General features: G+C 39.0%; 2 protein-coding genes across 5 annotated transcripts in view; one reads left to right on the forward strand and one right to left on the reverse strand.

Annotated features, from left to right (window-relative positions):
- Positions 1-14,343, reverse strand: part of LOC132915480 (serine/arginine repetitive matrix protein 1-like) — a 109,737-nt gene that overhangs the window by 65,372 nt on the left and 30,022 nt on the right. The window lies entirely within an intron of this gene.
- The window catches only part of LOC132915479 (uncharacterized), a 76,346-nt gene that overhangs the window by 42,776 nt on the left and 19,227 nt on the right, over positions 1-14,343 (forward strand). For all 3 annotated transcript variants that reach the window (XM_060975305.1, XM_060975304.1, XM_060975306.1), the window contains exon 2: positions 11,230-11,964. In XM_060975305.1, the coding sequence (XP_060831288.1) occupies positions 11,230-11,964 (735 nt within the window). The remainder of the gene's footprint in view (positions 1-11,229; positions 11,965-14,343) is intronic.

Genomic DNA, 14,343 nt, shown 5'->3' on the forward strand with positions numbered 1-14,343 from the left:
TCGTTCCTGCGTACGGTTCTAACGTCTGCCTCTACTCTTAAAGTGGATATAAAGCAATCGAAATTGAGATCTGTCGGGGATCACTACTGCGCCGTGTGTCCCGTGGCGAACGAAATAATTCTACAATACTCGACAGCAGAAAACCATTCCATTCCCATTACTCCATATCGAACGTAATAACGAAGCGAGTTCGCCGATTTTCACGTAACGACGAATAGCGTTGACGTATATACTCGTGTACATTCTTATGATCTTCAACGCGTTGACAGACTCGTCACCCAGATTTGGGTGACAGCAAAATTCCTGATCGGGCCGCGCCACCGTATTCGGGCGACAGCAAAGTCTGATCGAGTAGTGTCATCCATATTTGGGTGACGAAGTTTCTCGCCGGGTCGCGTCACCCGAATATGGGTGCGAGTTTTCTCACCGGATCACGTCACCTAAATATGGGTGGCGAGTTTTCTCACCGGATCGCGTCACCCGAATGTGGGTGACGATTATTTGACCATTTGCGAAGGATTGTCATAGGTATTTGAAAAGATATTCCATAGAAAGTAATAGAACTATTGAATTGTTATAAAAGTAATGCGAAAATGGTTTATTAAGAAAATTATTTAGAATGTGAAACTTTAAAGCATTCTATACAAAGCTGAGTTTGGTCAGGACAATGTGGACAATAAGTTCACGTCGACGTCTTTTAGTTTGCAGCGCATAGCTTGCGCGTGTCTAATGCTTCTTCCCGAATCATTTTTCCGAACGGCGATATTACGCAGACTTCGTCGAGGACAAGGACTTTTCGTATTTTCAAACAAGCCCAATAATTTTGCAGCTAATAATTTCCTAAATCTTCTAATATTCACATTCCTTGTTGCAATTTTGCAAACCGTCAAAGCGTTTACAACAGAAGGTGTTGAACGCCAATTTTTCGGTACCATTTGATTCCTTTCCCAATTGTGGTGACATAAGAAACCATTTGGTCGGAATAATCTATACCACACTTTCCTTCATTATATTCGACAACAGCTAGTGGTTTTAATATTGCGGATATTCGTTGACTTGCAGAGACACAAATGCTACGATTCCTTTTTGTACTTGGTACCATAATGGTAGCGTGTTTTCACCATAAAATTCTCACATCCCGTGTATATTTCCATTCGAGTACGACAGTCCCGTTATCATCTTCTTTCGATACCCTCTCCCATCTTTTCCTAGTTTGCAATGAAGAATATCTTTTGGGAGGCATCTTTTGTTATTCCTAAGCGTTACAAAAATATCGGTGGAAGTACCTAGCAGAGTACGCTTGATACAGCGGCACTCGCGGCCTGAAGGAGATTTCATGAAAACACGCGCGGCAGTCAATGTGTTGATGAAATCCTCGTCTATATCGATAAAGCGGGGAGCATCTATATCGATAAAACGTACCGCAAACCGAATTAACCTCGCGCACCGATTAATCTCTGTCGATCAGATAAAGAGAAAAAAAAAGAGGATCGAGCAAAGGAGCAGCTTCAACTCGTCGATCTTGCCTCCAGTTCAGCTGGTTGGTAGCTATCGGGGGTGGAGATTACGGAGCCGGAGGAGTCCGAGACTGGCCCGCACCTATCTCTCCCCTTGCTTCTCTTTCGCAGACAGGGGGTCTTTTTTCCAAGCTGAGCATAACATACCTTAGGACTTATGAATTTCCGTGTTTAAACGAGGCGCAGCTGATACCAGACCGGTCCCGGAAGGACCAGGGGGGTCTTCTCTCTCTCTCTTTCTTTGGTCACATTGGAAAATCATCCCCCTCTCCCTCTTGTTCTCGCGCCCTGTTTCTCTCCATCTCTCGTGAAGGCTGCAGCAGCTTTTAAGAGACACGTGACCAGAGACACGCCCAAAATTTCTCGTATAATTCGAGAATCGCTGTCGGTGCCTGTCTGGATACGTTCATGCCGGTTCTTACGAGGGGTTGGCCTGTCCTTTCGATTGATGTCTCTTCTCTGAGGGAAGGCCGCGCCTCTGCAACTGTGAATCGCTTAACAAATTGACAGTCGAGTCGAAAAGCATACAAGAATCTGCTCTCCCCTTCCTTTTTCTTCTCTTCTTCTCATGCCAAGGTTCAAGATGATGCTGTTCAGTAGAATCGGTCAATAACGTCTATCCGGTTCGGGGAGTGTGTTCGTATTTGGATCAAGGCGAACAACGATCTTCCATGCGTTTCAGATTTTCCACGTTCGTATGCCACTAATTTACATTTTCTAGATCGTGTTTCAATTTTTCTACTACGCATAATACGCGTCCACCTTTCCTTTCCATCAAAGAAAGCGGATACGCCTTTACGCAATGACTGCCGTGCTCCACAAACAATGCATCACGTTAATTTTTCGTTTTTGCTTATGTAAATATTCATCGATCGGACTCACTGTGACGCGAGACACACTTGTAGAAAGAATCTTAATTACTCGGTGCATGTTCTTATGTAACGTCTGCGGCACGGACCAATCAATATTCTACCGATATTATGCTATTTATACGCTCTTAACACTTTGACTGCCACGCCGAAATCACATGTTTAGCTGAGAGCGCCACGGGAGTATTTTCTTATTCCAAGCATATAATGGCAAAATAATAATAAATTTATGATGTAAGACAACATTCTTCCCCGATGGACCGTTTATCTTATTGGTGGTCACGGGTGACCAACATGGCGCCTTGCTAACAGCTGATAGCCACATATTATAACAAGTCTTCGTTTATTTCAACAAACCATTTGCTTTCGTCGTTTCGTCGTGAGCCAAATGTGCAGAATATATCGTTAAAACGTGTAGAAGATATTAGTAAACTGTATTAAGATTATTTTTATGACTTCGACGAAACATTCGGCTGAAATGGTAGAGGTCCGGGAAAAAAACTATGTTTGCGATAAACCAATGGTAGTGTTAGATTACAACAGAGGAAAGCGTGCTGCAGATTTATCAGATCAAATGGTAGCTTATTCTACAGCACGTAGAAGAACCTTCAAGTGGTATATAAAGTTAGCTTTAGAGTTATTGTTAAATACCTCAATTTCAAACGCGATGATACTCTATAAACAAGCAACAAAAACAAAAGCCAAGGTATCAGCTTTTAGAATGGCACTCGCTACGCACCTCACACAGTGCCATTCACCAGAGCCGTGAAATATACTTATTCGATAAAGATTGCAACACGAAATGCGGAAGAAAGAAGGGCAAGCGTACCTGGCACGAAAATTCTGCAGAGAGTAGTATAAAAAAATGTTAAATAGTTAGGATAAAAAATTGCTAAGAATGGGACCAAAATAGTGACCACCTATCTTCCAGATTGTATTTATGAACCACATTTATGTTTGAAGTGTTTGAACACAGTGCACCTTTAGATGCTACATTTGTTCTCATTTTTTTTATCGATGTTCGAATAAAAATGTTTAATTGTTCAATGGGGCACTTTTTTTTCAAAGTATCTTCTATTTATTTATTTTATATTGAAAATGCCCTAATTGTGAATTTTCATTCAATTTTTACAATCGTAAAAAGTTGAAGCGCTGCGGTCACCAATGACCACACAGTGGCGTTACAGGAGAAATCGTGGCGGGTCATATACGTTAAACGAAAACGTTAGAGTTCGCGACGAGATGGTTTCGTGTTGCGAGTGCGCGTGTACTCGGACCTGTCCTCGACTCGTCGCAGGCGTTAACGAATTGCAGACCTCTGACAGCACGAAGTTGTCGCGTTTATTGACACATCGCTGTTCCTTGGCAGCCCAAATAAATCCATTTCCCGAGTGGATCATTCGAATCGTTGTTTGCTTTCTTTCGAGACTACTAAAGATATTAGGTCGTTCGAAAAGTTTCTTTCGTACCATAAGATGATAATAGACGAACAACAATTTTTGTTTTATATTATTTTATTGAATTAGGTATGATCCATTTCGTTATATTTCTATTATTATGTTCGTACATAATTCAATAAACTAATATAAAACTAAAAACATTGTGCGTCTATTATTTCCTTATAAAACAGGAGAAACTTTTCGGACGACCTAATAGCTACCCCTTCTCTGAAATATTGGCTTGGTAACGAAGTGATTGCAGATTTTGTTATTACCACCTAACGATAAAATCTGCAATCACCTAGTTGCCAACCCAATAGAATCTTCAAATAAAAATTCTCTACTCTCCGCGTGAGATTATAAAACCATTGATTTATTTGTATTACTAAAAATTCACAACGACAATTACGCAATGCGTAGATATTATCGTTTGTTCTGATAAGATTACGAGTCTATGACATAAATCAGACGCTAAATCAACAGCATTATGGAACAATTACTCGACAACATTAGAGCGTAAGAAACCACATTTACGGAAAAATCTATAGAACAAGGTCGTACAGACTATTCGTGTTAAGATAAATGTCCGATTTCGTTTCTCTGACAACAGATTTTAACACTTTACCGACCAATAGGTGATTAATTGAATTTTTGTCGCCGATGCTTTCCGACCGATAGCCTATTAATTGCCTTTTTATCGCTGATAATCTTTCTCATTATTTCGGCAGTAATTTCTTATTTAGTACTAAAGTACCTTGCTCAGTTGTGTCAGTTACGTTGCTTTCTAAGCTCCCACAATTTTATACCAATTTGAAAAACATACCGTTCGTGATGAACGAAAAGAATGGTATTGGAGAGTCTAAATCGAAACAGAGCCGGCGCCAAGGAGAATCTGCGCCTGAGTTGCCGGTCGGACGTGCGTATGCTGTTGAACTGCTAGCGGTCAGTAAAGTGTTAAGAATGTCGCCAATGGAAACGTTGCTACTGGTTTGCGTCCTTTGCAAGCGTTCAAGTCTCTAATTGTCAGCGCGCCTTCTTTCACGTGTACGCAATCTATAGTTCGATTTGATTCCACACTTATAACACTATAACATAATCTAGAAAAAAAAATTGCAAGATTTTTAGAAGCTTTTGGTAGAAAGATAGAGGAATTCGTGGATCTAACTAGGTGACACAAGAGCGGAGCTACATCGTAAGTTAAAGTACGGCCCACGTGGTCTGCTCTTGATAATTGATCATTTCCCTCGTCGACGCGCCGTTAAACGCTTTTGCTCGCTCGTTCCCGGCGAGATCGTTCTCAACACGAATCGCGAACCGTCTTGAATTTAGGTTATTTTCTAATTGCACGCACTTTACCGTAACTTCCGGTCTCGCGGTGCCGTGCATCACGCTCCTCTGCACGTTCACTGCGTTTTTTACCATTTTTTGACAAGATTTACCGCCAAGATAATCTCGTTCTCTATGTTCATCTGTTATTTCCTTCTTGATAGAAGCTTGAAATACGAGCTAACGAATCGTTCGAAAAATATTTGATCAACGACCAACTCCTTTGTCTTCGAGTTTCTTCGAAGTCTTTTTGTTGAAAGCAGAATTACATTATTCTATCGAAAAATTCATTCTCCGTGACAGTTTCCATTGTAAAGGCAGCTATAACAATAAAATCGAAGTTTCCGATCTGCATTGAAAGACAAAGCACGATTCACACGACACACCTATGGAGGAACTCGTTTTTATCTTTCATAGAATATCGTTTGAAAGGCGAATCAAAGTTTCTTATCATGCAAATAGAACACGATTCCTTTCAGCAACGTCTCTTTCAACTTCGATAGTCAAACGACATCTCGATGTTTTTCACCATCTTCTTTTTTCTGTTTTTTTTTTATCGAACAGTTCCGTAGATCGCCATAGGCAAGTGCGAACGTTCCAATGACGACTGACGTCACGCTACTCGACGCAAGGTGGCAGTTTTGTGTGTCATATCTAGCATGTTAAATCGAACGGAATCGACAACATTCGAGTTCCGTGAAATCGTTGCGATACTGTAACTCTAGAACTATCGATAGTTAACACGAAGCTATTTCTACGAAAACCAGTCAAATTGACTAGTCCTTTAGAAATACCTAGTAATAGAATATTTTTATATTTATTGATTTATTACTTTATTACAGAAGGAATTTCATGTTATGTAGTATATTTTTGCTATTATTAATCCATCTGGGACCATCATTCCTAAATGAGGGTTAACACATTTATAAAATTGCAGAAACAATCATTTTGACTGGAGTGGTATTCTAGTGTTAGCATCTAGCGATCTAGCGATCGATAACTAATATCATCATATACGCAGTACAAATTTTCAAAACGTGTGGTAAGTTGTACAAAACTAGGAAACTGGTTAATTGAGGGTCGATAAACAGATTGCAGCAGCCTCTTACACTTTGACAAGCACCAGTCATTTCGACTGGTATTGGTATAAGTAGCCTTGATACAAAATTATTTTCAGTTTGGATACATAAAAAAGAAAATAAAATTCATTATATTATTCTTTTAGTCATCATTGCGAAGGTCGTTACATCATTGCGGGAAAAAATATAAGATGAAATATGAATTTTAAAATAAAATTGTAAAACCAGTTAATTTGACTGACGTGGTAGTTCTAGTGTTAAACACGCCTAATTTCCTCGACACGTATCTATCCAATGAATCATGGCAACGACGATTACATGTTAACCGGTTGCTATCTTTCTACGTGACTCTGGCAAATCACCTTCGACTCCGCCATCTCTTAATAAATTCACGATATTATTCTAGTTAGCAGAGTGTGCTATTACGAGGTCGCGATTTTTACAGAAACACTGGCAGGAAATATATTGGATTGGCAACTAAGTGATTGCGGGTTTTGTTAATACCATCTAATGAGAAAATCCGCAATCACTTAGTTGTCAAACCAATACATAGACGAGAGTTAAACCGTTCATTATCGCAAGCAATATCGCGTATAACTTACAACACGTCTATTACTGGGACAAGGTCGTCGTGAAATCTGCAATGTCCTCTGAAAAACGATTCCGGTTGAGATCTGATCGGTTACGATCGAGTTCGTGCTCAATAGATCGCGTTTGTGTACTGTATGTACGATCGATGGATAAACGAGGATTCATGTTGGTTAATTCACACTTTACCGACCGATAGCCGATTAATCGGTTTTTCGTCGCCGACGCTTACCAACCGATAGCTTATTAATCGGCTTTTTGTCGCCGACAATTTTTCTCATTATTTGAGCATTAATTTGTTTCTTAGTACTAAGGTACCTTGCTCAGTTGCGTCAGTTGCGTTGCTTTCTAAGCTTCCACAATTTCATACCAATTTGAAAAACTTACCGTTCGCGATGAACGAAAAGAATTGTATTGGAGAGTCCAAGCCGAAACAGAGCCGGCGCTAGGGAGAATCTACGCCTGAGCTGCCGATCGGATATGCTTATGCTGTTGAACAGCCAGCGGTCAGTAAAGTGTTAATAAAGCGATACGTGGAAGAAATAGGAACACTGACGTAGAGTTTTTCTGGAGCAATGCCATTTCTTGAATATTAGGTTGACAACTAAGTGATTGCGGTGTTTGTCATTAGGTGGTAGTGTGTAATGGTGGTAATGGTAGTTGCCTACCTAATAAGACGTTGTATTCTTCGATCGCTTTCATCATACGAAATAGACGATTCGCTAGAAACAAAAAACAGTTGTTGTCGAGTTTTCTGGTTTTCACTAACGCGTACTAACGCAACATAGTGGAATCAATGGTATAAACAATCATCTGTGTCGTGACTTATGATATTATTGAGTGAGAATTATCTATTGGATTGGCGACTAAGCGATTGCAGTTTATGTCAATACTACCTAATGACAGAATCCGCAACCACTTAGTTGCCAACCTATAAAAACAATCTATTGCGAGAGTTACTAGTTCGTGATGTAATTAGAAATAATTTTTCGATATAAATACACGCATAGTGATTGTGTAAGATGATAAATATTTCGTTTCGAAAGATTGGGAAGAATTTATCGTTGAATGTATCGAAAACAATGTATTGAGTAGCAATTAAGAATGTTATTGCATTCTTTTGTTTTCCTAGAAAAACACGAATAAGACTTGTGGTTTTCTATTAATAAGACCTTCAATTTCAACACACAGAGGGAACCACTTACATCGATAATTTAAAATACCGCAATCTCGTAGGAAACCAGATAGATTCATAGAATTTAGACGATGAAAATCTCACTGTCGCGAAAAACGGATATGAACGATGGATAGGGTGCAACCTGATCCAATCGTTGGGAATAATCGACGCGAGGGTGGCAGATGGTTTTAAGGGACCCAAACGTGGAAAACAATTTCTTTTCGTGGCAAATATTTTACCTCCAAACAGAACACAATGACAGCCTATGGTCGAATAGCGACACACAATGGTTTCGTGGATTTAACAAGGAAAATCCTTGCGTTTTGTGGAAATGGCCTTTTCACAAAAGTATCGCGTTCACGTGGCCGTGTTCTCTGGTTTACATACCACCTCGATTTTTCCAAAAGGCGACAACCCTCGAAACCGCGTGCTATCTATCGAAAAATATTTACCCATAGACATTTATATACCACGTTTCTCGACGATTTTCCATTTTCGAAAAATTTTTCTCAAGGAGACGTAACATATAACGATGAAAACCTCGTGTTTTTTTATCATATTCCGAGATTTTGAATAGCCAGATATTTTTCAACCCTCTGCACTGCTATGTCGAGAGTGACTACTCGACATAGGTTGTTGTCTCAGCAGCTCCCTTGTCGAGTCCCAGTCGACGTTCTTCCATGTTCACATTTTTTTGTGAAAGCAGGATTCGGATTTTTCCTTAATTCTTATTCTTTATTTGCAACATATATTTAAATGGTAGGTTTATTCGAAGGATGATACAATTAAAAAGTAATATAATAATATTTGATAACAGTAATAAATAATATAAATTTTGAGATATCTGTGAACAATATGTCGTTAAAGATCCTGGGAATTCAAAGAATATTATTTACAGCAGCTCCTTTGTCGATATTGTTTCATATCCAAATCAATAGATGGCATGCTGAAAATTGTGTCAAGATATATCATACACTTAAAAATTAGAAAATACAACAATAGTGTGAATAAAACTAATATTTAAATGAATATTTAAATTTTTTAATATTTAATAAATAAATATTTTAATATTTAAATGAATTTCTTTCTTCCTTTATTTATTTACATTATCTTATTTTTTAGTTAAAATAAATTTCAAATAAAACACTTAAAAGCGTTGGCAGCAGCTGCTAACGAAATTCAAATAAAATTCGCAGTGCAAAGGGTCAAAGATAGTAAATCGAGGCGAAACTTGAGAAGGTTAGTCGCGTGCGATGTGAACGTTACATTGTCGTACAATTTTCAGGGTATACATATGTATTGGGCTTCTAGTAGATCACTGCTTCAAATTAGGAGCGTCGGACGTCAGGAAGGGTTAATTGCGGCTGTTACCATGATAAGAGGAACGTAGAGCAAAAGACTGTATGAATCACGCAACTAGATTCTCTAGATCCAACCTAAATCTCATTTATAACTACTAACAACGATCATTTTTATTCCGACAAACTATAAAGTCACCTATCGCAATTTTTCTAACCTATTGGATTGGCAACTAAGTGATAGCGGAGTTTGTCATTACCACCTAATGTTGCCAACCTGATATATGAATCGCTTAATACTCCCCCTAATAGATTGAGGTTAGGAATTATACTATATTTAAGTGACTATTGTTATTTAATACTGTAACACCGTATCATATGGAAATATTATAATAATCTATCATCGAGGAATTGGAACTGAAGCTACTTTTAAATTAATCTCACACGAATACAATCAGTTTTCTATATAAATCCGTGATATTAATATCCTTTAATATGAATATCAAGTGTTTCATGATCGAAGAAACTCAAGGTTGTAAAAATATCGAATTGCACGTAATATGCAAAGAAACATATAAAATATACAAAGAGAAATGTAATTTAGGTTGTATTTGTTAAAATATGAGATTGCATAAAGATCAACAGTCCAATCATAATTCCGCATTAATTTACTAATTGAACTAGTACTATACTGTATTGATATTACTATAATGCTTCAAAGTATACAATATAGTACAAAAGGACAATTGCAAGATCTTTTTCCTACAATTGCAAATAAATATCTAATTGCACATAATATCCAAAGATACAAAGAAAAATGTAATTTAGGTTGCATTTGTTAAAATATGAGATTGCATAAAGATCAACAGTCCATTCATAATTCTACGTTAGTTTACTAATTGAACTAGTACTATACTGTATTGATACTATTATAGTGCTTCAAAGTATACAATATAGTACAAAAGGACATTTGCAAGATCTTTTTCCTGCAATTGCAAATAAATATCTAATTGCATGCAATATGCAAAGAAACATATAAAATATCCAAAGTGAAATATAATTTATGTTTCTTCAGTTGCATTTGCTATAATATGAGATTGCCTAATGATCAACAATCCAATCATAATTCCGCATTAATTTACTAATTAAAATACTGCATTGATATTACTGTAGTGCTTCAAAGTATACAATTTAGTACAAAAGGACAATTGCAAGATCTTATTCCTACAATTGCAACTAAATATCTAATTGCACGTAATATGCAAAGAAATATATAAAATATCCAAAGTGAAATATAATTTAAGTTTCTTCAGTTGCATTTGTTATAATATGAGATTGCCTAATGATCAACAGTCCCATCATAATTCCGCATTAATTTACTAATTAAAATACTGTAGTGCTTCAAAGTATACAATTTAGTACAAAAGTACAATTGCAAGATCTTTCTCCTACAATTGCAATTAACCATCGATACAAATTCTCACACGCTTTTCTTCGACTTGGAACGTTAGCAACTAAGTGACTGGGGATTTTGTCATTAACTGTTATTGACAAAATCCGCAATCACTTAGTTGCCAGCCGAATATTTAGAAGAATCTACAAAAAATCCAGCGCTCAGTTTTACCCAAAAATTCAGTATTCCCCGATCCCTTCCACTAAACTAAATCGCCGAAATTTCACCGGTGAGATGCCCCCTCCCTCGATATGCACTTACCACGATACAGAGGCCCCTGCATGTGGCCAGACGAGAAACCACCCGCGCATACACGCGTCGATCCTCTCCAAGTAAGGATATATTATTCGGTTGCTTGTGTTCAGTTGGCACGGCGTGTTTAACTACCCCCGGGTGTGCGTGGATCAGCCGGCTAGATGAAGCGGAGCCGGGCCGAGATAAAACACACTGTAAACGGCCGGCCGGTCGGATATTTGGTTACAGGGAGGCGGCGGCACGTGCGCCGCAGCTCCGGGCCAGGTGGTGGAGCTCGTGCCGTTGAAGAAACAGAAGAGGCAGCAACAGCGGGGGTGGGAGGCTACGTGGACGGTCTGGACGAAGGAAGGGGAGGATGTGATGCGGTAGGAGCGAGCGTGCTCGAGGAGGTTAGTTGCTCACCGGTGGCCGATGGCGAGGTCTGCTGCGGCGACAGCAGTACCACCACCAACTACAGCCACCGTCGTCATCACCTGCATCATATACACCGTCGCTATAGTCATCGTCATCAGCAACAACAACAACTACAGCGTCAACGATGTCACCAACGAAGGGACAGCGTGGCTAGCAACGAGCTGGTCGTCGACGAGGAAGCCGACGATGAAGCTACGTGTCAGGACCAGGCTACCGTTGCTCCTCCTCATCGGGACATCCGTCACGAACTCCACCACCTACAACATCATCATCATCATCTGCATCATCACCATCACCACCATCACCACCTTCACCACCATCATCATCATCATCTGCATCATATCCATCAGCGACTGCAGGACGACAGACCGCCTTGCGATCGGGACGAAAACGCCGATCGCATCGTCCGGACCACCAGCAATCGCCACGCGGATGATACCACCGCCACAGACAACCCTGCCACCGTCACTGCCATGACGAGAGGATGCAGGATCCCGCCCTACCTCGCTACTCTACTCATCCTCTCTTATACCCTCTTCGGTATAGCAGGTTAGTGCACGAGCCTTTTTTCTCTTACGTTTGTCCATTTTTACGTCCTCTTGCTCGTTATCGTCTCGCAATAACGTGAAACACAGTGGTGCATCAGTGAAGTGATGAAACGATCTCGAGGATGACCCAGTGCTGCCAGAATTCTACCTGTGCAAACGATAGGATTGTAATCGTGTAGATTAACTCTGTTCGCTCATAGCATCGATTTAAGAAACTTTTCAAGAATTTCTACAGTTTTGCAAAGTTTATTCAAATTCGCCCGACTAGGGTACTGTCAGATAGCAATCTATTGGCTTGGCAGCTAAGTGATTGCAGATTTTGTCATTACCATCTAATGGTAAAATCCACAATCACTTAGTTGCCATGGAAGTATACGAGTTTGAAACGCGTGTCACATAAAATTGCAAAGGAAGGTATTATGTGATGATGTAACTCGATGACGCTGAATTATAAGGTTAACAAATTACAACGTACACAGCCGAAAAGTTAGCGTATACAAAGCGATCCCGTTGTCCGTATTTAGAGAAGGCAAACTCGAGTGTACGCGTGGCAGCGACAGATTGCAAGAACGCGACACGTGCGATGCTTCCCGAGACCCTAATCGCTCGTAACAATTACGTACAGTAGCGGACAAAAGATTAAGACGAAATGGAAAAAATAAATAATTGATTTACTTTCCATAAAAAATATAAATACAGTGTTCTACATTTGGTATTAACTAATTAGGCATTTGTTTATACACTTACAAAAAAAATTTCATTTTGATATTTTGCTCAGTAGCGAAGTTACAAAAAAAGGAACGAAATCTGTATAATATTTTGTCGGTCAAAAGTTTAAGACTACACAAAAAATATTAAGTTTTGGTAAAAAAATATGCACAATTTTTGTTTAAATTCAATATTTTGTCCAATATCCGTTATTTCTTATCACTTCGGTACATCTTCTTGGCATTGAATCTATTAATTTTTTACATTGATCTACCGTAATATTACTCCAAGCTGTTTCAATTGTAGAGTAAAGTTCATTCAAATTTTTCGGTTTATAACCTTGTACTGTCTTTTTTATGATGCTCCACAAGTTCTCGATTGGATTAATATCTGGTGATTGGGACGGCCACGGCAGCACGGTGATATTTTCTTCTTGAAAAAACTGTTTCACAACCCGAGCCGTGTGCTTCGGATCATTATCATTTTGAAAAATAAAATCATCACTCATATTGTTGCGTGCAAAAGGTAACATTGTGTTCTTGAGTATGTCCTTGTATTGAAAACGGTCCATAATTCCATTGATACGACATATCGGACCAGGGCCGCTTCGAGAAAAACACGCCCACACCATAACGTTGCCACCACCATGTTTAAGAGTTTTTAAAACGCACTGTGTTTTCAAACTTTCGCCAATTCGACGTCTAACGTACCGTACCCCGTCAGAAGAGACGCGACTGAATTTCGATTCGTCAGAAAACAATACCTTTTGCCAATCTTCACTTGTCCAATGCTTATGAGCTTTAGCAAATGCAAGTCGTCTTTTTCGATTCCTAGAACTCAGCAGTGGTTTCTTTTGGGGTTTTCGTCCTCTTAAGTTAAAGTCTTCTAATCTTCTCCTAACAGTTCTAGCACTAATTTGTGTATCGTTTTCATAGTTTATCTCCGCAGCAATATTATTTGCACTACGAAAACGATCCTTTTCGCTCAATCGATGAATCCGGCGATCCATTTTCGGTGTTGTTTTCCGTGGTCTTCCGTTTTTCGGTTGATCGCAATACATGCCTGTCTTTAAACATTTATACCAAGCTTGTTTACAAGCTGTTTCTGACCTGTTCACTATATTTGCTATTTCGGTGAAGGTTTTACTTTGCTTTCGCAGCCTTACGATTTGTTCCCTTTCGTTTTCAAGTAAATTCTTTGATTTACCCATAGTCTGTTCCTACCTAAATGAATTTTAAGCAATAAAAGGTACACTAAACAATGATTTTGACATTCCAGAATCAAAATGTTCAAAAACTGTACTCGTACTCACGTTTTACACAGATCGTCTTAAACTAATGTCCACTGTTTCCAAGTGCTAGGCGGTAACTAACTGTTGTAACTCCTACATTGTTTGTATTTAACAACTGACTGTCTGAGGTTACGAAGGTCAAACATACAGCTACGTTATTCCAAAGAGACAAACCGAATAGAAGAACAATATGCGTATAAGATGTTTGTAATCCGGTTTACAAATCATCGTCTTAAACTTTTGTCCGCTACTGTACATACCGCGTGAATTATTCCGGAGAATTTGTACACATATGGCCCTGTAAATGGCCCTCTAATTCTTCTGAAGCGCATAAAAGGCAACTGGGCAAAAAATGGAAGTAATTGAAGGAAATTACAACAC

The sequence above is a fragment of the Bombus pascuorum genome, chromosome 17 (assembly GCF_905332965.1).
Source record: "Bombus pascuorum chromosome 17, iyBomPasc1.1, whole genome shotgun sequence".
NCBI lineage: Eukaryota > Metazoa > Arthropoda > Insecta > Hymenoptera > Apidae > Bombus > Bombus pascuorum.